The sequence below is a fragment of the Barbus barbus genome (genome assembly GCF_936440315.1).
Source record: "Barbus barbus genome assembly, chromosome: 45".
NCBI lineage: Eukaryota > Metazoa > Chordata > Actinopteri > Cypriniformes > Cyprinidae > Barbus > Barbus barbus.
This window is the reverse complement of record NC_136723.1, coordinates 2,663,786-2,688,425: the sequence shown is the minus strand read 5'-3', so window position 1 is coordinate 2,688,425 and position 24,640 is coordinate 2,663,786. Positions and strand designations below refer to the sequence as shown.

Genomic DNA, 24,640 nt, shown 5'->3' with positions numbered 1-24,640 from the left:
TTAAAATAACCAATTCTTCTGACAAGTTCATTAGCCTAACCCTGGTAACGGTTGCCAAGCAGCAGTTCATTTATATAATGTGCAATGCGCTTTGGGGATTACAAAAGCGCATACAATTTTACGATAAGTGTGGATTTACTAGTATTTTACGGTTGACTGAAATAAAAGGTAGAACTGTTTACATTTTCATTATTTCTACTTATATTTAAATGCTGTCCTACTTAACACCCAGATTGATTTGCTAAGATTGTTAAAAAACAACACCTATTAACAATAAAAGAAGAGGTATATTAAGAAGATCAAATCACAACAATATATGCCAACAGATATTAAGCAATGTTCAAATTAATAGGTTTGGTGGTTTACTCAGAATAGGTCTTAAATGTGAAGATTGTCTCAGCAATTATTTTAAAAATATATAAATGAGCATTTACTTGTTACTTTTCCTTCTGCGAATGCAAGGAATAAACCAAAAACATACAATGCTCAGAGGATAGTTTTCTTGTGGATACATGAAGTTAAAAATGAAATGGGACTGATTTGTTTTCTTTTTAATTTAATAGGAGAGATAGTGGACTGGGAGTTTGGTAAGGGTCCAAACGGGGTAGAAAGACTAGATCTAAATACTTACTACTCAAGTTTGGGAAACAGAGCCAAAATAAAATAACAAACACTAATTAGACAGGATAGAACGAGTATATTAAGCATGATTAACACTTACCACTGAACATACTGGAAAACACTGACCCATTTAGAAAAGCAGATTAAAAGAAAAAAACAAAAACAAACACAAACAATAAAAATTATATGCTAAAAATGGGCCAAAAACATAATCTTAGATCTTAGATTAAACACTACAACCCATGTTAGAAATATTCAGTTTTAAATAATGCTTTATATTACAGCTAATCATGGATTTCCACTTTAATGCATACGACTCTGTTAGATCATAAAGTTTCAGAAAACACAAAGCATTAACAGCTAAAATATGCAGATAAATATAAACAGGTTAAAATAAAAAGTGTTATATTAAAGACATATCCTTTGAATAGGCCCAAGAGCAGCAACCTCTGATCACCTGTTAATTCAACATATTTCATCAGAATCTAGAACTAGCTCATTCAGCCACAAATAAACAAGCAAATATTAGGCAACAACAAAATATGCCAAATTCCCTTTTTAACAGGTGATGGAACAAAACTGACAGCAATCTTTGAAATCCATGTAAAGAGACCACTGTGCAGAGGAGACATACAGTGGGGCAAATAAGTATTTGATCCACTGCCGATTTTTCAAGTAGTTTTCCCACTTACAAAGAATGGAGAGATCTGTCATTTTCATCGTAGGTACACCTCAACTGTGAGACAGAATATATAAAAAAAAAAAAAAAACAGAAAATCACATTGTATGATTTTTGAATAATTAATTTCCATTTTATTGCATGAAATAAGTATTTGATACAATAGAAAAATAGAACTTAATATTTGGTACAGAAACCTTTGTTTACAATTACAGAGGTCAGGGGTTTCCTGTAGTTCTTGAGCAGGTTTGCACACACTGCAGCAGGGATTTTGGTCCACTCCTCCATACAGGTCTTCTCCAGATCTGTCAGGTTTTGGGGCTGTCGCTGGGAAACACAGAGTCTCAGCTCCCTCCATAGATTTTCTATTGGGTTCAGGTCTGGAGACTGGCTAGGTCACTCCAGGACCTTGAAATGCTTCTTACGGAGCCACTGCTTAGCTGCCCTTGCTGTGTGTTTGGGGTCATTGTCTTGCTGGAAGACCCAGCCACGACCCATCTTCAATGCTCTTACTGAGAGAAGGAGGTTGTTGCCCAAAATCTCGTGATACATGGCCCCATCCATCCTCCCCTGCAGTCGTCCTGCCCCCTTTGCAGAAAAGCACCCCCAAAGCATGATGTTTCCACCCCCATGCTTCACTGTTGGGATGGTGTTCTTGGGATTGTACTCATCCTTCTTCCTCCAAACACGGCGAGTGGAGTTAATACCAAAAAGTTATATTTTGGTCTCATCTGACCACATGACCTTCTCCCATGCCTCCTCTGCATCATCCAGATGGTCTTTGGCAAACTTCAGACGGGCCAGGACATGTGCTGGCTTGAGCAGGGGGACCTTGCGTGCGCTGCAGGATTTTAATCCATGGCGGTGTAGTGTATTACTAATGGTAACCGTTGAGACTGTGGTCCCAGCTCTCTTCAGGTCATTGACCAGGTCCTCCCGTGTAGTTCTAGGCTGATCCCTCACGTTTCTCAGGATCATTGATACTCCACGAGGCCAGATCTTGCATGGAGCCCCAGTCCGAGTGAGATTGACAGTCATCTTAAAATTCTTCCATTTTCTAATAATTGCGCCAACAGTTGTTTCCTTCTCACCAAGCTGTTTGCCTATTGTCCTGTAGCCCATCCTAGCCTTGTGCAGGTCTACAGTTTTGTCCTTAGTGTCCTTAGACAGCTCTTTGGTCTTGCCCATAGTGGAGAGGTTGGAGTCTGATTGATTGAGTGTGTGAACAGGTGTCTTTTATACAGGTAACGAGTTCAAACAGGTGCAATTAATACAGGTAATGAGTGGAGGATAGGAGGGCTTCTTAAAGACAAACTAACAGGTCTGTGAGAGCCAGAATTCTTGCTGGTTGGTAGGTGATCAAATACTTATTTAATGCAATAAAATGGAAATTAATTATTCAAAAATCATACAATGTGATTTTCTGTTTGTTTGTTTTTTTATATATATTTATTCTGTCTCTCACAGTTGAGGTGTACCTACGATGAAAATTACAGATCTCTCCATTCTTTGTAAGTGGGAAAACTTGAAAAATTGGTAGTGTATCAAATACTGTAAACTGTTGGTTCCTGGTGTTGAAAGGGTATTTTTAGTCCTCTAAAAGTAATAACTGTCATGTTCCCTGTTCTGCGGTAGATGGAGGAACTCTATATCCAGAAGAACAAATAATAAAAAACTCAAAAACTGAATGTGAGGGGAAGACATGAACTAGGAATTAACAAAAGCAAACATACCATTGGTTGGGTGTCGCGCAAATGAGATAGAAAATCTTTTTACAGCAGAACCACGCGTGGCCTCTGAGAAAGAGAAAAACAGGTACCTGAAATGTGTAACAGCTAACAGAAAGAGGGTTAAAGAAGGGCTAAAGAAGGCAAGAGTCATGCAGGAAAGACGCAGAGGAGTGCTTGTGTTAAGTGTTTGGACAGCCATAGGAGTAGTGATTAAAAATCAAACAAAAACCTTCCACTTTTCAATATGAAACCTTTTCTTTCCGTTCAATAAAACACGCCATATTAACCCTAGAATGCATAATGGGGGTTAAATCGACACGATAGAGCAGGAGTTTTCAGTTGTTGTTGTGTTTTTATGTTTTTGCAATTTAAAATTCAGACATATATTTTGTATCACTATGCCAAGTCTTTGTAAAGGGCGTCAAAATCAACTGTAGATACTTCATATTGAATTTTAACTCACCAAGGTGTTTTTGTCAGTATTCGTATACTACTACTACTAATAAATAGAATTCATTTATACTCCATGGATTACTTAAAGTTTGGTTTTCATATTTCACATCAGTCAGTAGTTTGGATACATCTGAGTACATGTTGAAGGAATAGGCACGTTCAGACTTGTGACTGGTACTGGACTCAGGCCATTAAAAGCTGTAAAATGTCAAAATGAAAAAGGCAGAAAGGTGGAAATCTTTGTGCAAGATGTTAAAGTAAACAGCATTACGTTAAATCCACAATTTTATGGCACCTGATCATTGTGTATAATAAGATTCTTAAATGAATTAATTAAACTGAAAGATTAAAAAATAAAAATAAAAATCACTTCATCCAAAACAGGTCATTTTGCCCCCATTATGCATTCATGTAGGTTATTTTAGATCATGCATTCTAAGGTTAAAGTGATATAATTGTGGCTATGCTTTCTGTTCTGATCCACAACAGCACTGCTGCTCCATGAACACATCTACAACAATCTTCATTCACAACAATAATCAGCCGTGGAATCTCTGATATACACAAAATACAACAGGAAAGTTATCTTGATTTCTATTTCTCCTCAAATAATAGCTACAAAGTCAGAATGATTTTAAGTCACTTGTTGCATTATTATAGTTGCAATCAAAATTCCCGCTGAACAGTTTCTATCACAGTCACTGCAACTAGTGACTAAAATGATGTTTTTGGCTTTTCACAGATACACCTCCTGGCTGGACATGTTAACATTAGCAGAAACTACTCTCCTGGATATTGGCATATCTTTCTTGTGCTTGTGCATAATGCTTGCCTCATTCACTGATCCAGATAATTGTATAAGAGAAATAAATTTTACCAACTGAAATATAAAATATAAATCCGTTCAAAACTATTCTTGCCGTACTTTAACTCAACTATTTTAATTCAGAGCCGAGGTATTGATTTGCTGGGACATTTCTGGCTTCCATGATTTGTTCTAGGATGTTTATGTCTTGTCTATATTTAAAGACGGTGCAGGGGTGGCGCTGGACAAGGGAAATACAGTAAACCCAAAAAACTACCGTAATGTACTTTTAGTGTAATTTTAGTTTCTGCTGTAGATCCCTAATTTTAGCTAATAATTTGAGTTTCAACAACAGACAGATCAACAAATTACATAAAACTGCCTTGTAGTTGTAATGAATTGAAATGAAAAATGTACAAAATTCAGAACTGTAAAATCTTAGTGAAATCTAATAAATGAAAAGTTTGTCACCAAAATATGACGGAAATTTAAAGCTTAAATTAATTATATAAAGTGCGTCTCTCTTCAAGACATGGATTGAACTGCTTGATTCATTGGGATTGTATTTACCATGTTTTAAGGAACATTTTAAATCCATTTTAAATACAGTTTTGGTTGCATGGTCCTCCAGTGTAGCAACAGAAATCAGGATTCATTAAAAAAATGTGTTTGTTTTGAAGATGAACAATGGATTGGAACGACATGAGGATGAGTAAAATTATGACAATTTTCATTCATTCATTTTTAATTTGAATGCTTTTAATTCATTTAGTTAAATTTGAACTACACTGTGTATTTGAATAGAGCTTAGTTTATATTATATATATATATATATATATTTTGGTGAACTCAAATGAAATGTTAAGTTGAAATATGAAAATACTATTGTATAGCTGCTGTAGGGAAATCTAAAGAAAACTTTTAAAGAAAATAGGGTATAGCGGATGTGTTTATGATGTACAGTGGTAGTTACATTAAGGGAAATTAAATAATAAAAAAAGAAAGCATGAAGATTATTTTTTTATGTTACACAGGACGGGACGTAGAACTAATTAAATGAACAAAAGGAACTGTATAGCTTTTTTGAGGGATTATAGACAACAGCTTGTCTTATTAAACCTGATTTTTCATGAAACATACACAGATCATAGCATACATTTCTTTCATGAGGTGCAGAATCCAAAAAAAAGATCCTGAGGTTGTTGTATTGTAGATTTTGCAGCATAAATACATCACTCAGGGCAAAAACAACAAAAAGATGACTTATTTCAATGCAAGCAGTTGAGAACGACCCGAGCTCCGGCGCTTCACACTGAAAACACAGATAAGACTCCAGGATTCCTTAAAAACAGGGACGGGGATTCACCATTAGAAGGTGTGTGTACGTGTTTGCACATACCATCTAAGAAGCCAGAGGAGGTCAGCTTTTTACGGTGTGCGTGAGCGTAATCTTGTAGGTTAGGAGCACTGGAGGAGCCGCCCAGCACCATGGTGCTAAACAAGCCAGCGCAATGAGACCCTGATGGGAGTTAGAGAAGATACATACAGCAATCGGGTGTTCAAGAGACACACCTCGCAATGCATGCAGCATGCATTTCTAGAAGATTCTTGCCACAGAATGAGTAGTGCAGCCTCACTGAAAGCATCCCATAATGACAGTAATGTCTTTTGTCATGGCAACCTAGTAAGGCAAACTGATCTTCAGCGGTCCTCACTTTCAGAGTAGGAATTAAAAACACTCAGCGACCAATAAGCAATACGGTCACATATTACTGACAAAATGCACTATACCCACCTAAAATCATATTTACAACAATTGCGTTCCAGAGGTGTCATATCAGTTAGTTTTTAACGATTTGTAGAATCAGTCTGTATCGAAATCAAATCAATCTGTATGGACAGAATACATTTTGCTTAACAGCTGACAACAACAACAACAACATTCGTAACCTTTATAGTATTTAAGCACATTTTCACCACTTTGTAGCAGGGCTTGAAAACGGAAAGATAGTCAGTCGGTTCACTCCGAGCAGAATCGATATTTTAACGTTCCTCTGTATTATTACCGCTCCGAAACCGGTTCGAGAAGAAACAATAACGGTTAATACCGTCATTTTAAAAATTGTCTTTGCCTATAATAATAATAATAATAAAGTACAGTGTTTTCTTTACAAGTTTCTTTTTTAGTCACAGCCAATACAGCATCATCTTTTCTAGATTTTTACATTTCTAAATGTAGGCTACTAAACAAAAGAAAAAATCTATTAATGCTTTAAAGACATTAAAGTATTTTTTTTTTAAGATATTTAAAAATGTTTGCAGCAAATTGTAAAAAAAGAAATGCTACTTGTATAAAATTGCGTTTTGAGGAAAAAACAAACAAAGGCTAAGCCGCGTCGCATTTTATTGGGCTATTATTCAGAAATGATGAAGGCTAAAATGCCGGTAAATCAAAAATGTTTACAAACATTATAAAACAGAGTTATTAGTTTCTCTCCATAACAAATCCTCTAAACTTAAGGATAGCAAAGGCTATAAAAACGTCATTCTAAAACAAATTAAAGGTGAAACTGATGCCTACCTCGGTCACTCGGCACAAATCCAAATGTGTCCATATTCTCGACGTATACTAAAATATTATTTATTGGCTTTTACTTTCATCGACGTAAAACATGATCCTTCACATCAGCTATAACAGCACAGTGAGGCGGTGGTCACGCTGAACTCAACAGATCAGACAACGGAGCACTGTAACTTTTTACACGTTCCTTTAATTGTATTTTATTTTGATAATGAATTGGCTGCAATGTCGCAAAAATATGTGTTTGTGCGCGTGAGGCGCCGGCGCGATATGGCCATACCAACGCTGGTTGCTTATACAGATGCAAGACATCATTCAAAACTGTAAAGCTACTGCAAAACAAATAAAACTGTAAAATAAAACTGTAAAGCTTTTGCAAAATAAAGAAAACTACTTTCTACATCTCGTTTTCCTTTCCGAGAACATTGGAATGCGTCACAATGAACCGTAGGTCTAACTCAGCATATTTGTTTTCTTTCGTTCTGTTAATCTGTCAATGATTTACATGAAATATATTTAGTGTATAGGCATATATATTCCTTTTTATGTAATATAGTTTTATTGTGTTTTCTCCGTTCACAGAAGCGCCGCTGGTGCGTAAGATCTGTTGAATCCATCTTACACTGTCGTCGGATAAACTCTACCGCCGGTCTTCTGATGATTTGTGCACCCTGTCAGATTTTCCATTAAAACAGATGGCAGCAGAATTCATTGCCATTGCGACTAGAGTTCACAGCTGAGCGCTGGCGGCATTGCACTCGCTGGATGCGTCAGCATCACATTTGTATCGTCTGTACTACTTGAATTCCTGATTGGTTGACAGCAAATTTAAAATATTAAATGGAACGATAAAATAACGTTATTAACCAGTTAATGGCCATTTCAAATTTTTGATTCTGTTCAGAACTATAAAATTTGATTTAGTTTCTGTTTCAGTCAAAATTTAATTCGTTTCCGGTTTTCGTTTTCGTTCCTTGAACCGGTTCAGAGCCCTGCTTTGTAGTGTCACTCTTGTTTTAAATAGTCAAATATGAAAAATTATTTGATATCCACACATCAAAAAGTAAAAGTTAAGCAACAAAAAAAAAAGATTGTGAATGTTTTTGGCCATATCGCCCAGCATGTCACACCGCAGGACATCCAATAGTATTTCATGTCCCCTGTCCAGCTACAAATATGTATAATCACACAGTAAGGCAAAAGTATATGCTGCAAACCATGAGCGTTTGTGTATAAAGGCCTACAAACACACAAAGGACATTACAAGCATTTATGAGAGCTGGCACTGTATTAGTCAGCTGTGTGGCAAAAATCTTTGAACAGTGTGTTTCAGAGTAAAGCTCACTGATAGAATTACACATTCAGTTTCAGTTCAGACCCAAATTAATTGGTCATTGGGTTTAGAGGATCAAGAGAGAGCAGCCACATCAACATCACATACAACAGAGATTAGAAATGGAACGGCAAAACATTACTTGGACACGACCAGGACAGTTCCTCCATAATGAACATTCAGGATATTATAAAACATGTCTGGTCAGTTGATAAATGAACATTATGAGTGTGCAGTGACATCTTACCTATTCCAGCGGTGAGCTTGTGATCCGGGTGCAGTCTGCTGGGTCTGCTGTGGCTGTTGTTCTCGGACAGAACCTGAAAGAGCACAAGCACACTACAATAACTACCAACCCATCTAGCAGGCATATTCCAGATGTTAATAAGCAGCACTGTAAATGTGAGTTCACAGGTCTATACACCAAAAACAAAACAAAACCCAGCATGAGGAAACAGAAATGGACCATGCGTTTGGCATTGCCACAGACTTCATTCCATATCAGAAACAGGAAATGAGATCAGGAATGCAGAAGGGTATGAGGACAAACATGGCAACAGTTTATAGAGTACAAATCATATGCGTTTGCATTCATGTAAAACCCAACAGAGCAGGGAACAGCCCGGTTATTTTTCTCTGTTAAAAATATTCATTTCAAGTTTCATGCAAAACCAAAAGAAACTTTGAAATCTACTTTGGGGGAAAAAAAGAGGTTATCCTTGGCACAGGACAATAAACAGCACAGAGCTCTCGTGTTACCTGAGGCCTGGATCAATCTTGATTTCCAGCTCAAGTCACAGATTCAGCCTAGTTCTCAACTAAAAGGATTATCAATGGAGACCGTGGCAATAAAAACACACTTAGGCACACATTAATCTGTCTTTATGGCATACACTGCCGTTCAAAAGCTTGGGATCAGTGAGATGTTTAATGTTTTTTAATGCAGTCTCTTATGCTCCTCAAGGCTGTATTTATTTGATTAAAAAAATACAGAAAAAACTGTAATATTGTGAAATATTATTGCAACTAATACTGATTTAATATACTTTAAATATAATATATTCCTGTGATGCAGCGCTGTATTTTCAGCATCATTTCTCCAGTCTTCAGTGTCACGTGATCTTCAGAAATCATTATAATATACTGATTTACTATCAGTGTTGAAACTGTTCTGCTGCTTCATATTATTTTTGGAACCTGTTATACTTTTTTCTTTGATTCTTTGATGAATAAAAAGTTAAAAAGAACAGCATTTATTCAAAAGAGAAATCTTTTCTAACAATATAAGTCTTTACTATCACTTTTTATCCATTTAACACATCCATTCTGAATAAAAGTATTCATTTCTTTATAAAAAGAAAGTATTTACTGACCCCAAACTATTGAATAGTAGTGCGTATTGTACCACAAAATTTCTATTTTGAATAAACACTGTTCTTTTAAACTTTTTATTTATCAAAGAATCTTGAAAAAAATCAGAATGATTTCTGAAGGATCATATAACGCCGAGGAGTAATGAAAATTCAGCTTTTTTCACAGAAATAAATTATATTTTAAAGTACATTAAGATAGAAAACTGTTATTTTAAATTGCAATAATATTTCACAATATTACTATTTTTTTCTCAGTATTTTTGTTCAAATAGATACAGCCTTGATGAGCAGAAGAAACCTCTTAAAAAAACTATAAATCTTACTGATCCCAAACTTTTGAATGTTAGTGTATATCAAAGCACCTTCAATCTATCTGAAAGATATTGTTTACAAGATAACACACAATTTGAAGTAAACATCAAGTCTATACTGTATCATGTTACTCTCCAAAGACTCCAGTGTCAGTGTTCTTTTCTTGCATAATGACATTTTTAAGTGTGCCTAAAGTGTCGAAATTATTTTTTGGGCCACTTTACTTGAGTTAATCTGTGCCGCCATCTTCCACACGTGTGTTAAGCACTTGACTGAGGTTCCCACTTTGTTATAATGTTGTGTACAAATGAAATGGAACAATCCGACCAAGCAATAATATATTGCTAAACAAAGACACAAGCATAATTATAACATATGGGTTATAATTATTGTAAAACATAAAAAAAATAGTGATGCTCACTAAATGGTTAAATATGTGTTTATACTCTTACTAAGAGCTTCCTAATGAACTGTAAAAACAAGAAATAAAGATCTGACTGAGGACAGGGACCAATGAATATTAAAAAGAGCCAAAGCCGAGACAAACTTCTGTCCTGGAAGAGATGAGTGACAAGCATAGTCCACCCTGTACATGATATCAGTAACACGTATCCCACAGCAGCCCAGAGGTCAGATTACGTTTGGCATTATTGAAATGGAGCAGGATGCAAAGGACAGCTAATGGCACAGCAGATGAATGAAAAGAGTTGAGAGGCTAAACATGGATAAAGACAGTAGATTGGAGAAGAGAGAACAATAAAATACTGAAAAGTTATCATGAGATTTTTAGTTTATGGTCTGAAAAAGCAGCAAAGGTCAAAAGTATCTTTTCTCAAAACAAAAATGTATACAAACCTATATTTACTTCATTCAGGTCAGTCTCGTAAATATCAAGAATGATGATAATAATAACATTAGTATGCATAAATAAAGCAGAATTTAAAGTCAACCTGAAATGGCATTTGCAGCCCATTTTACTTTCTTAAAATTATGTATTTCTGAGGACATTCAATGAGGAAAAGAATTGAGGGGCACTTGAGTTCATCCATCAGGAATTAATTGAAACATAGCTGTTCAAAACCAGAATGGAGGGTTTGCAGTGCATTGTGGAGGACTACCCCCTTCCTGAAAAAACTAAACGCAGAAAACTTACTTCAAATAAACTAAAATTCACCTTTGAGAGCATGTTACAATAGTAAAAGTTCATTCTCATGTTCCATCACTGCAGTAATGTTTAAGTACACTAATACTAAAAGTAATTAACTATTTATTAACAATTAACTTTTGGCAAGAATCCCCTGATAAAAAAAGTGTACCACCTACAACAATATCCAAAAACAAAGACTAAACTATTTAGCTGGGTGGCCTATGTGATTTATTTCGGAGTAAAATGCACAGATTAATAACAAAGTAAGGTGAAGAACATGCATCAAGAATTTTTTTTTGCAAATCTTCATTTCGTGTTGACTTTAAAGCTGAGAAACCATTGGTCTGTAAAAACAAAGACTGGGTATTCGGTGTTGTGACATTAATGGATATTTTTGTCTATATAATGGACCACAAAATGTAGTACTACTCAGTCAATGGAGATAAGGTAAGTTTTCATACAGTATGTTTAGAACAGATCACATAAAGAAGATACATCATCTTCAAAGACACTTTTGCTAGACCTAAACTGGTAAAACTAACTGAAATGCTGATATTCCAGAACACAAACCAGTGCATTACATTTCAACCAAACACATGACGAATGAGATAATAGTGCTCTCTTTTAATTCATCTGCTTATTAGGTGTCCTTGCTGACCGCCGCCAAGATCTTGAGTGTGAATGAACAGTACGTTAGTGGTTGGTGTGAAGAATGAATTAAATTGGTAAAAACCTGTTGCCATGAGCCAAAAATACTGGATGTGAAAGCCAGTGATTTGGGGGAGACTGGGGAGGAAGTTATTTGGTCCCCTGATCTGCGTCTTCGACGCCCAGTACCAACACCACAGGTGTAATGAATCCAGGTACCTATAGAGTCAGGGCTAGACACACTCAGGGGGCTCTCTTCCTGGAAGTGAGACAGGGGGCAGAAACAGCACAGTCATGCAACATTAACAACAGTCCGGCTACGAGTCCACCAACAGTCACTACCAAGGCCTTTCTCTCAACAGAAGACAAACACAGCTAAGTGTGCTCATACTTTGCCAGCAGGCGTCTTGATAAAGTCTTTCTGCAATGGGGACTAAAAAAAGACAACAAATAAGAGACGGTGGCAGTTTTCAAAATAATACACATTTGTGGTGAGAGAATTGAATTGAAATATGAAAGACATGCTTTTGCGCCCAAAATATTATATACATGCTACAAGGCTACTAGCAGAGTTGAATGAAAACTGAATACTTGAAACAATACTGCGTGATATCAATATAGCAGGATGTTATAATTTTCATGTGATGCTGTACAATAATTCTGACAAGTCATAGTATGAGAATAACATGACAGCGAGCACATGACAAATTGGGTGAACTATTCCTTGTATTGAAAATATTTTTTGGAATGTTTCTGTGTGCGCGAGTGACTGTCTGTATGCGTGTGCTTCACTGAACTTAGTGCATTAATTTAGAACTGACTGGAACTACTTGTGCATTACATTGATTTAACGCACACATCATCAGAATAGAGCATTCAGACAGAGCATGGTAAAATGATTGTTATAAATAACTCTCTCATTATTAAAGAAGCATGGACTCTGATTATTTGGTTATTTAGTGTAATAAATTATAGATGGGACGATAGATTAGTAGGAAAAATGTTGTAGAAACATACAGTTGATGAATTTTCATTTGGGCTAAACTAATAAACATGCTGAACTAAAGCAACTATGAGTGATAGAGCTGGGAAAAGAAAAGAAAGTTACAGTTAAGTCTACGTTTGATGACAGAATCATCACTGTTATTATATTTTAAACTATAATGCAATATGTAATACTACAGTTGTAGACCCAGAACAACAACGTACTATTTTGCTCACATTTTGAGAAAATGTATATACTTTAAAATTACATACATGAAGAAAACAAAATATGGAAACATCAAACTGATTACTAAAAACAAGATTCAAATGGACAGAAACTGAAAGTGAAAAGAAGGCTTTGGCACGTTAAAGGTTAAGGACATGTAAAAGTATATTCACTTTAAGAGAGACTGTTGAAATCGATCATATTCCTGCATAATGTGAATGCCACAGCAATGGAAAAACATGTTTTAACAACTATATTATTCTAGCTATGCACAGCACATTAACAACCAGCAAAAACACTGCATTTCTTTGTGATTTTAAAAACATTCATTTAAAAGCTTGTACTTGAATGCTTGAAATCAGTTTTGTATACAAACAAATTTGATCATATGAATTTCTGTTCATTTACAGTTAGTTCTTAGTTGTTAACATTAGTTAATATGAACTAACAATTAACAAAACCTTTATAGAATTCATATTAATGTCAATTTTGAACTAATGCGTTTTAAAAATCAAAAGTTGTATCTGTTTAACATTAGTTAATGCACTATGAACTAACAACAACAAAAAAGTTAACACCTGTATTTTATTAACTACTATAAAAAAGCATATGGCTCATTGTTAGTTCATGTTAACCAATGATAACAACTGAAACGTTACTGTAAAGTGTAACTGAGTTTCTTAAGTCATATTTTAATTACTATTATGTACAACAGCCTGGCATACTTGTACTTGGTAACTAAGTCTGTGCAGCATCTCTAATGAAATTCATTCAAAAACTCTCTCTCTCTCTGGGTATATATATATATATATATATATATATATATATATATATATATATATATATACACACACACACACTCTCTTATGCAGAGTACAAAAAAAATGTGCTGTCGCACTCCATAGCGAGCATTGTTTCATTGGCAATTTACCGGTAATTTTCCAGTAAAGTCTGCATGTGTGAAAGGGGCTATTAACTGTGAATGACTTACTTTGATTCATTTAAAAGTGCGTTGAGACCCTTTTTTATGATAACATACTGTATAATAACTTACTTCCACAGAGCCGATCTTTTTGGAGCGGGGAAGAGGGGACTTCCTGTGGATGTAGATGGGATCTGACACCATGGGGCGGAACATCATAAGAGCTTGATCCGGCTCGTCACGTTTAGCACCACCGGCCTCCTCTTCACTGTCATTATGGGATTTCTTCTTGGAGCCCTCATTCTGAGACACATTCAACATTTAAGCGCATTTGAGGACTTCAGTTTTAAAAATAAATATGCAACTTAGAAATGCTGCAAATGAAAACATTCAAAAATATATACTGTAAATAACAACTCTTAATTGAGTCTTTAATCATTGCTGTTAATAGTGTTCACCGTCTGTTTGGTTACATGATATTAAAGCTGCAGTCCGTAAGTTTTGCCTCTTTGTCGCCATCTCTGTTTGAAAACCTGGAATTATGTGGCTTGCGTGGGGTTGAGAGTCGGCACGGCTCCAGCGCAGATGAATCTAATGTTTTGAAGAGTGCGTGGCGATCAGTCACCGCACCGGTGTGGATATTTACCGTGCTTCACAATCACAGATTCTAGCCTACGTCTTAGAATATATGACCCAAATAAGAATTTTCACCGGATATTGCCATCTGAACAAGTAACAAGTCTGCCACGTTTGTTCTGACCAACTGATGAAAAAAAAGCATTAAATCGCACTACCAATGGGCATTTAATCTAAAGATCGGTTAGCTCATATCACATCTAACTGTGCAAGTTATTATTATTGTTATACTTTATTCTCAAATTATTAAATGTTAACAACATCAGCATTGCGTCACTATGAGTATAGTGTATTACAGTGTAGATTTCAATTTCTGTACAGTCTAATCTAATGGTCATGCCATTCGAATTTCATATTAAGAAATTATTTTAACCCAAAAAGCAAACTATGCTCCCTTCGAACTGGTTTTCTTTAAAATACAAATCTTGTGTAATCCCAGACTATCTGTAATCAGAGGCATATTTAAAACTGGAATATAATTTAATTTCATTCATTTCTGGATTACAAACCCTCATCAAAATGCTACATTTAATTATTCTAGCTGCTGTGAGAAAAGGCTATAAACGCTCCGCCACCTGCAGGATCCTCACGTGTGACAGCCTACTAGCCGGGACAACTTCTTTATGTTTACAGACGTGACGTAATGATGCAGTGCCATGCTCGAATCTCCCGCTAAAAACTACCTGTACCACCCAAATTAGAAAACATTATTATAAGCTAACCGTTGTGAATAAATATTGATTTCGGATCATTTTTAACCAAAAAAAGTTACGGACTGCAGCTTTAACAAACTGCTTGATTTTTACCGTACATTTCTGCCATATGGACATCAACTTGAGATAGTCACCACTGATAAGCTATTACTAAATATAATGTAGAAACTTTAATTTTCTGTAAAGCTGCTTTGCAACGATTTGCATCATGAAAAGTGCTATACAAATAAACTTAAATTGAATTTAACCACCAATTCCCTCAGAACACAGGAATTGAAGAGGAAATGAAATACGCAGAATAAATTACAGGAAACACACACACACACCATTAGTCAGTGCAAACCTCTCTGGATGCTGGTCTATATCCAAATCCAGACGGCAGGTTTTTATCTTCTTCACAGCCTTTAGCTCCTGGACTGAAATGAAGCTCCACATGGAAACGATCCTCTGATGAAGGATCCTACAAATCCAAAGCCCTCATTAACACACATTGCATGTTTGTCCACAAACAGCATACATGCATATATGAACAAAATATGAAGCTAATTGTCTTTTTCCACAATTAACTGTTAGAGTGTCTCATATAGGCAAACCAGTTGAGTGGCTTGCAACAAATTTGATTTCTTCTAATACAATAAATAAATAAAAATCAAGCACGTGTAGTGTAGACTGACCCGCTGAATGACAGGCCTGTGTGCCTGAAGACAAATGTGCTTTATTTCTAAAATTACAACACAGCACATTCATTTTAAAAGGTAAGTTATAACGTAAGTTTTGCATGTTCAAAACATGACCTTACATTTGCATTACATTTATTGGGTATCAAGACATATCAGAGGCGAAATGCTTGTGTGTTATTTAATAGCATTGTATGTGTGCTGACATGCTGGTACCTTGTTTGGGTCTTCATAGAGCATGATGACTATCTGTGTCATGTAGTTGAGCTCGCTGACTATTCTGAGGTAGTCCATGGCTCTCTTCCACTGCTCATCTCTGGCCTCCTGAGGATACAGCCAAACAAATTCCTTCAAGTACTATTCAGTTTTGCTCAGAACAGCAAAACAACAGACAGGATATTTCAACGTACTTTATAAAGCTTTAAAGGGGTACTCCACCCCAAAATGAAAATTTTGTCATTAATAACTTACCCCCATGTCGTTCCAAACCCGTAAAAGCTTCGTTCATCTTCGGATGAACACAATTTAAGATATTTTGTATGAAAACCGGGAGGCTTGTGACTGTCCCATTGACTGCCAAACAATTAACACGGTCACGGCACAGAACAGTATAAAAAACAGTCAGAACAGTCTTTACTGTGCCCTTGTTTGGCAGCCACTGGGACGGTTTCATACAATGTCTTAAATTGTGTTCATCCAAAGATGAACGAAGCTTTTACGGGTTTGGAACGGCATGAGGGTAAGTTATTAATGGAGTAACCCTTTAGAAGATGATACTAGTGAGGGCATACATCACAGAGGGCTCCATAACGCAAGATAGACAGCAGAGAGTGGACGTGACTCTCACTGGTGAAGTAAAGTCTGGTCCGCACGTGGCGCTCTGGAGACATGACTCCTCTGGAATATCTGCAGACAGAACAATCAACCCAAAAAGCCTTTTGAATTCACCCAAAACCTGAAATATTTACAATCAAATGCCAATTCATTTCAGGTCTTTGAATGCAAGTATTATGCTCTAGTGCTGTCAAACCATTAATCGCATCCAAAATAAAAGTTTTTGTTTACATAATATATCTGTGTGTACTGTGCATATATATATATATATATATATATATAAATACACACACAGTATATATTTTGAAAATATTTACATGTATAGAGATTTATATATTTATATTTATTATTATATTATACTGTAAATAAATATATTTAATATATAAACAACATTTTTCTTCAATATATACATGCATGTGTGTGTATTTATATATACACATGATAAATAAACATAGTACATATACATATATTATGTAAACAAAAACTTTTATTTTGGATGCGATTAATCGTTTGACGGCACTAGTATGCACCAAAAATAATGGTAACATCTGACCATTGTCCACCGTCTTTGACCATATGAATGAAAGGCTTGGTTGTGGAGCTCTTTCTTTTTTAAGATTTCGAAGTTGGTCGTACAAAACACTCTTTTAGGAGACATGGATTAAACTGCTTGATTCCTATGGATTACTTTTACGAACTCTTTATGAACCTTTTAAAGCTTGCGTGGACATGGATGGAGAATATATTTAAAAAATCTTATAAGTTTGAAATTACATTAGGGTGTGTAAACGATGATAAATGTTCATGTTTAGGTGAACTAATCCTTTAAGTCTTTACAAAGCACAATGAATGTCATAAAGATCAAGGAAAATGTTGTTCCTCGCGTCATGTTCCTTCAGTTCTTGAACTGTGCACAGCCTAGATTTTATGTGGTCTTTTATGAGCTCAAGCACTGAAATAGACAATGTCTTACAGTGGGTGCAGTTTGTTAACGGTGTCATCGTCTTGTGTCCTCTGTAGATCAGAGCGGATCTTGCGGATTAGAGGTGTACAGTAACCTTTGGCTATGTCCAGTTTCTCAGCTTGAGAAATACCATATTCCTGACAAGAGCAAATAAGGACAATTACCAAAAAATATTTCAAGAATACATTTATACAAGCTCTCATAATTCATTTAATTGATATCTGACCAAAAGCAAATGGAGGAATTCAAAACTGCAATAAAACTGGTCACCTGTGGGATGACAATGTCAGCCAGTGCTTTGGAAAGCCGGTATATTTCCATAGTGTTGTCCAGCTTTAACAAGCTGTTGTGCTGCACGTCATATTTGATGCAGTCATAGATATCAGGTATCTTGCTGATGTTGTATCGGCCGTTCTTCATCTTGAAATCCTTCTCCAGTTTAGACCACCGACGCAGCATCAGCTCAAGAGTCTCACTGTGGTACAACTGGATATCTGGAGAACGTGCCACTCAATTAGAAGCAACCAACCACACACCCTCCGTCCAAAACCCGGCCCTCTAAATATCTCAGCATAAAACTAACTAATACTGGAACGGTGTTGGGTGTAACGAGTTACTAAGTAATTAGTTACTGTAATTTCATAACTGTTCCCTTGAAAAAGTAAAGTATGGGATTACTCTGTAATTTAACAGTTACTTCTTATGTAATTGAACTTAATACTGTGTATAGACTGTAGAACATTTATATTCAATACTAGAGCCACATTTTTTTTTGTCTCAAATTGAGATCACGATATTCCCACGATTCTGAACTAACGCATAATTTACAAAAGGCTCAGACAAAATATGAATTGCTGCAGTCAGTTTTAGAGTGTTTAATTCATTTTTAATTGTTAATTTAAATATATAAAATATATTTAACTAAACCAATTTTTAATATTAATATTATGAAAAAATAGGTTTGAATGAATGATTCAATGACTCACTCAAACACTTCACTTGTTTCATTACTGGATAAATCAGTGTTTTTGAACAAATCTCTTGAATGAATGATTCAATGACAAATACATGTTTAACAGTCACTTGTCACCACCTACTGGCAAAACAATGTAACCCACAAAAACATTATTTTTATCGCTACCATAGACAATGTTTATGTCCAAACTATGAACTTTCATCCCAGTATTTCTGTGATAATATGAATGAATTGTAAGACGTATATTTGTAAGATGTTAGTAGTATATTGAGGCAGAAGTCATAGTTAATAATTAGTTAATAGTGAGAATTGGACCCTAATCTAAAGTGTGACCAGAATAATTTATGTAGTTACTTAAAAGAATTAAAAGAACCATTTTATGTCTATCATTGTCGAGGTTGACATAGGATTTAGGAAGTAATTAGTAATAAGTAATTAATGACTTTTTGGAGAGAGTAATCTAATTACACTTGTACACTGTAGTAATTAATTACTTTTTTAGAGTAACTAGAGTAATGCACTGTACTTGAATTACATTTTCACAATGTCAATAAATTGCAACAAAATAGATGCACTTTCAAAGGTTTCTTTATATGCAGGAGTAAAATGTATTTGTTTAACGCTTTAATAAAGCATGCACAGTTATTAACATCATGTCTACCTGCTGATTTGGGGTCTTCCATTCTCTGGCGGATCTGCAGCGTCAGGTTCTGGATGAGGGAGTACACCTTATCACACGTCTTCACAGGGTTTTTAATCATCTGCATGGACTTCACCAGAGATGTGCTGGAGGTGGGTGCCAGCTAGGCCAAGAACAAAACATCACCACTCACAGTGAGAGAAAATCAGATAAAATGGTAAAATGTAACAAGTCTCAAATGGGTGAACATTTCTGAGATGACTTTGAGAGGTAAATTCACAGTTGCATTTTTATAATGAGAAATGCTTTTAAAATTATAGTTCCCAAACGCAGTGATGAACAACATTGTGACCGATTCTACAAACAATGTTCTGCAAATAGTATCTTGTTGTCTTTAATCTCTTAAATATGATAATTCCAGAGTGTCCCAGACCTTCTCGTATTCTTCAGGCGTGAAGTCTCTGTCCTTCTGCAGAATCTCATGCAGTCGCGCTTTGACTTTCTGCTGGCAGCTGCTTAAGGAGTCACTGTCACTGTCCAGCAGCCCATTCATATTCGCACTCTTCACCATCTGCACCAGGATGGGTGTCAGCTCACCCTCTAACGCCAGCAGGCCCTGAAGGAACAGCAGACATACTCTTACTCCAACTCAAGCGTCCAGTCGTGCATATGACAAATAAGCATATAAAAAAATAAAAAAACATATACATATATACACATACATATATATATATATATATAAAATTATTATATTTAAATAAATATATAATAATAATAATAATAATAATAATAATAATAATATTTAAACTAGGGCTGTCAAAATAAACATTAAAGCTTGCAATTACAAAAAAGATGGAATTTAAATATTTAAAACGGCTTGTGCTTTTAACATTAACACATTAAAAGTTTAATTCTGCACCCTCTCTCCAAAACCCTCCCTAACTGCCTCCAAACTTTTCATTAATAAAAGGAACACATTAACTATATAAATAAAAGAATTGAGATCATTCACAATTTAAATATTTGAAGAATTGAGGTGGAAGACACTATAGCTGCTCTACAGCTGAATCAAATTACATTTATATTTACATTTAGTCATTTAGCAGATGCTTTTATCCAAATAAATTACTTTGATAACACTGAATCTTTTGTATTTACAACCCAATGGAGGAAATAAAGGTGGTCATGCTACTTTAGCAAACGCTGCAGCAGTCATCTGAACGCGTCCTTCATCAGAGGCGTATATCTTCAGGTCATGCCTGTATGTGCTGTGCAGACGGAGAAGGCCACAGCCGGGAAAGCCAGCATAATCGCCTGAGACAAGGAGAAAAACAATAAAGAGCACCCTAGTGACAAATAAATATACTCAAATGTATTTCAAATACATTCATTTCATGCCAAGTCTACTACACATACATTTACATATTTATGTACTTAATAAAAATACCCTGCAATTGTTATTTTGGTATATTTAAAATTGGAACAACTCATTTTAATGCACTTTAAAGGAGTAGTTCACTTCCAGAACTAAACTTTACAGATAATGTACTAACCCCCTTGTCAGAAAAAGAAAATTATGTTTTTTGAGGAAAATATTTCAGGATTTCTCTCCATATAATGGACTTCTATGGTGCCCGCGAGTTTGAACTTCCAAAATGCAGTTTAAATGCAGCTTCAAAGGGCTCTGAATGATCCCAGCCGAGGAACAAGGGTCTTATCTAGCTAAACGATCGGTTATTTTCAAAATAAAAATTCCAATATATACTTTTTAACCTCAAACAGTCTTGTCTAGCTCTGCGTGAACTCTGTGTAACTTCAAAACTGCCCTGAAGCTGCATTTAAACACACTAATGACACTATTTCGACAAACTATTTCCTCGTCTAAATACTGTAAAGCTGATATAAAGCCACCCAGCTTTATATCAAGCCGATGTAAAGCTGCTTTGACACTATTTGCATTGTTAAAAGCGCTATACAAATAATATTGACTTGACTACTGACTTGGTAAAACTGATCGTGTTTGAGAAACAGGAAAAACTAACAAAAAGAATACAAAAACTGAAGAGCAAAGCACTGTAGCTGCCATCAGCGGCACCATCTTAGATCGGATGATCGGATGATCTAAGATAATGAGCACAGAGAGAGTAAAGTACCTTGTCCTCCAGGGTACATACACCTGAAGGCCCGGCCAAGTTCTTCAGCCTGTACCCTGCCTGCAGGAGTCAGCTCTCCACCCCACTTCAAAACCAGCAAGAGAGACGGGTCGTCCCTCCGCACGTCTGAACAAACACATCCATATCAAATACATCAGCCTTGGATGCAGCAACCATGAACAATTCGTTAACCATCTGATATTTCACATACCAAAAAAAGAAGAAGAGCAAGAGTTTTACTCAAACTTAAAACTCTCCCCTCCCTGCGTCCCACTTTTCCATGCCCATTTCTGTTACCCTTTCCAAATCTGAGGTGTGAATGAGCAAAGTTTAAATACGATGAGGGGTGGCTTTTGTGACCTTTTAAGTGAGTGGGTTTTGCAAGAAAATCCTGCAATGTGTTTTAGACTCATTCTGTTTGCACAAGGCTGCACTAAAATAAGCCTCTTTAATGTACTTTTACTGTACTTTATCATCCACATTGTGGAAAATCATGTCTGGCTTCACAGTACATCACCAACATATAACAAACACATAAGAAAAAATGATGTTTTTAATAAAATGTAACTGATATCACACTTACATAAAACCATGTAAACAAGGAAACAGCATACAAATCAATCATAAGCAGCCTGAAGATGCATGCCAGACCATCCTTACCTTCCTCTTCACTGGACGTTTTAGGGCAGCCATGTGGCAGATATGTTAACTGAACCTTGCGATTAATGCCAGAGAAATGGCCGTACCTGAACAAACAAAATGAGACGTTAGAAATGAGACTGAAAAATAGCTGTATAATTGAATATAACTGGGCCAAGCATGATCTGATCAAAAGTGGCATTAATTTGGACCGGATAGCATCCGCAGGGATTATTTTAGAAGTGATTGAAATACCACAAAAACTGGTGCTGTTATCAGATTGATCAAACTTTTTACTAGCATGATCTGAAGATGATTTAAAGGTGATACTAAATTTGGTGAAGCTTTACCAATAAAATTCAAAATGGTCCAAAAATGAATACTGTGTCATTATTTACCCACTCTTCTGCTGTATGCACTTCATTCTCTTGTGGAACAGACTACAAATCAGAATCAAGGCCCCATCAATAAACTCACTGGAGCCACTTACATTTCAAGGACTGTTTTTAGCTGTTCAAGCTTGGCTTTGCTCTCTTCAATTTCTGAATCGTTATTTTGGCCGAGTTCTAACAACAGCTGCCTGGCAATGTCCAACACTTCCTGTCCAAGTCAAATAAGCACAACAAACAACTGAGCAAATCAGCTAATATTCAAATGCATGCTTTAGATATGCATGATGAGTAATATTTGTTACATTTACATTACATTTAGTCATTTAGCAGACTCTTTTATCCAAAGCGACTTACAAATGAGGACAATAGAAGCAATCAAAACCAACAAAAGAGCAATAATATGTAAGTGCTGTAACAAGTCTCAGTTAGCCTAACACAGTACACATAGCAAGGCTTTCTTTTTAATTATATAATAAACTAAAAGAAAACAGATAGAATAGAAAGAATCGAGGAGCTAGTGTTTTTTAAAGAAAACAAGCAGTTAGTAAATAAATAGAGTGCAAGTCTAAAAGGGAATAGAATAGAATTAGAATAGAGAGTGCTAGAGTTAGAGGGTCAAATAAAGATGGAAGATATTAGTTATTAAAACAATTTCGTTACTTGGAGTTGCTTTGGTTTTTTCAATTTCAGTTTTCCACTTTTGTAACCTTCACATTTTTCAAAGAGGTCAAAAAACCTGAAAGACACAACATGAGAAATACAATAGTGGATTTTTAGTTGTGCAGTGTCCACTTGAATTAGTGAGCGTTTATGATGAATGTAGATCAGCGGCAGAGTAGAGGTGAAAGTCTGCACCGCTGATGACGAACTTCCATCTTCATCTTCTGTTTGGGAGTTCTGTCACCATGTCGAATCACAGCGATCACACACCTCAACTCCATCCTGAAATACATTGAACGCATATTTACTTTCAGCTTATACAGAAATAAAAATATATAAATTAGTACATCAGCAATAATATATGTGACCCTGGAGCACAAAACCAGTCATAATATTTGTAGCAATAGCCAACAATACACTGTATGGGTCAAAATTATACATTTCTCTTTTATGACAAAAATCATTAGGATATTAAGTAAAGATCATGTTCCATGAAGATATTTAGTAAATTTCCTACCATAAATATATCAAAACTTAATTTTTGATTAGTAATATGTATTGCTAAGAACTTCATTTGAACAACTTTAAAGGTGATTTTCTCAATATTTAGATTTTTTTGCACCCTCAGATTCCAGATTTTCAAATTGTTGTATCTCAGCCAAATATTGTCCATCATAACAAACCATACATCAATGGAAAGATGATTTATTCAGATGCAGAAATCTCAATTAAAAAAAAACTGACCCTTATGACTGGTTTCGTGGTCCAGGGTCACATATAATATTAATGCATGCTAAAAGGTTCCCCAAAAATGAAACTGCTGTCATCATTTATTCACCGTCATTCCAAACCCACATGACTGGCTTTCTTCTTCTCAAGCTATAATTAAATCAATATCCAGTTGCAGCACACTGTGACTCTCTTCTACACTTAACGGGTTATTTTACCCAAAATCAAATTCAATTCATTCACAAGTCTTTTGGTCCCCTTCGAAACACAAGACATCTTCACTGAAACCTGTCCCCTCCATTGAAAATCCATGACACTAAAACTTGAGGATGCAAAAAGTTCAGAAAAATGTATGGTAAACAATCCATATGAATCAAGTGGTTTAATCCAAGTCCCCTGAAAAGACACAATCGTTTTACATGATGACGATATCATTTAGGCTTTCATTTACATATAAACCTTGATCGACACACAGAGCACATCAAATATGGCAAACAAAAGCTCAAATGTGTTTGTGTGAAGCACAAGAATCAACGAGGTTTGTTCTCACGCCTCAAACCAGTGCGACTGAGCTCCTGTTTAGCATATTTGATGTGCTCTGTGCATTGATCAATGTTATATGCAAATGAAGGCCTAAATATAATCTATTCGCTAGATAAAGCTTTTACAATGTTTTTATCATTTTTTGGAAATCGTCAAAGTTTTTGGTGGATTGGACTTTCAATGGAGGGACAGAAATCCCTCAGGTTGCATCAAAGACGTCTTGTCTTGATTTGGGACACTAATAACATTGGTAATGTAATTATGACTATA

The 24,640-nt window shown here is 35.6% G+C and overlaps 1 protein-coding gene across 10 annotated transcripts in view; it reads right to left on the bottom strand.

The window, feature by feature from the left end:
* Positions 1 to 24,640, bottom strand: part of LOC306864034 (inositol hexakisphosphate and diphosphoinositol-pentakisphosphate kinase 2-like) — a 48,816-nt gene that overhangs the window by 3,192 nt on the left and 20,984 nt on the right. For 3 of the 10 annotated variants that reach the window (XM_079407716.1, XM_079407712.1, XM_079407715.1), the window contains exons 12-27: positions 23,294 to 23,380; positions 23,099 to 23,174; positions 22,537 to 22,646; positions 22,068 to 22,153; positions 21,408 to 21,533; positions 20,447 to 20,568; positions 19,688 to 19,870; positions 19,276 to 19,417; positions 17,909 to 18,132; positions 17,648 to 17,775; positions 16,632 to 16,746; positions 16,057 to 16,164; positions 15,507 to 15,623; positions 13,947 to 14,117; positions 11,768 to 11,941; positions 8,450 to 8,522 (exon numbers count right to left, since the gene is read on the bottom strand). In XM_079407716.1, the coding sequence (XP_079263842.1) occupies positions 8,450 to 8,522; positions 11,768 to 11,941; positions 13,947 to 14,117; positions 15,507 to 15,623; positions 16,057 to 16,164; positions 16,632 to 16,746; positions 17,648 to 17,775; positions 17,909 to 18,132; positions 19,276 to 19,417; positions 19,688 to 19,870; positions 20,447 to 20,568; positions 21,408 to 21,533; positions 22,068 to 22,153; positions 22,537 to 22,646; positions 23,099 to 23,174; positions 23,294 to 23,380 (2,042 nt within the window). Of the gene's footprint in view, positions 1 to 3,033; positions 3,097 to 5,687; positions 5,808 to 8,449; positions 8,523 to 11,767; positions 11,942 to 13,946; positions 14,118 to 15,506; positions 15,624 to 16,056; positions 16,165 to 16,631; positions 16,747 to 17,647; positions 17,776 to 17,908; positions 18,133 to 19,275; positions 19,418 to 19,687; positions 19,871 to 20,446; positions 20,569 to 21,407; positions 21,534 to 22,067; positions 22,154 to 22,536; positions 22,647 to 23,098; positions 23,175 to 23,293; positions 23,381 to 24,640 lie in introns of all 10 variants that reach the window. The other 7 variants (XM_079407720.1, XM_079407719.1, XM_079407718.1 and 4 more) reach the window with 4 other exon arrangements.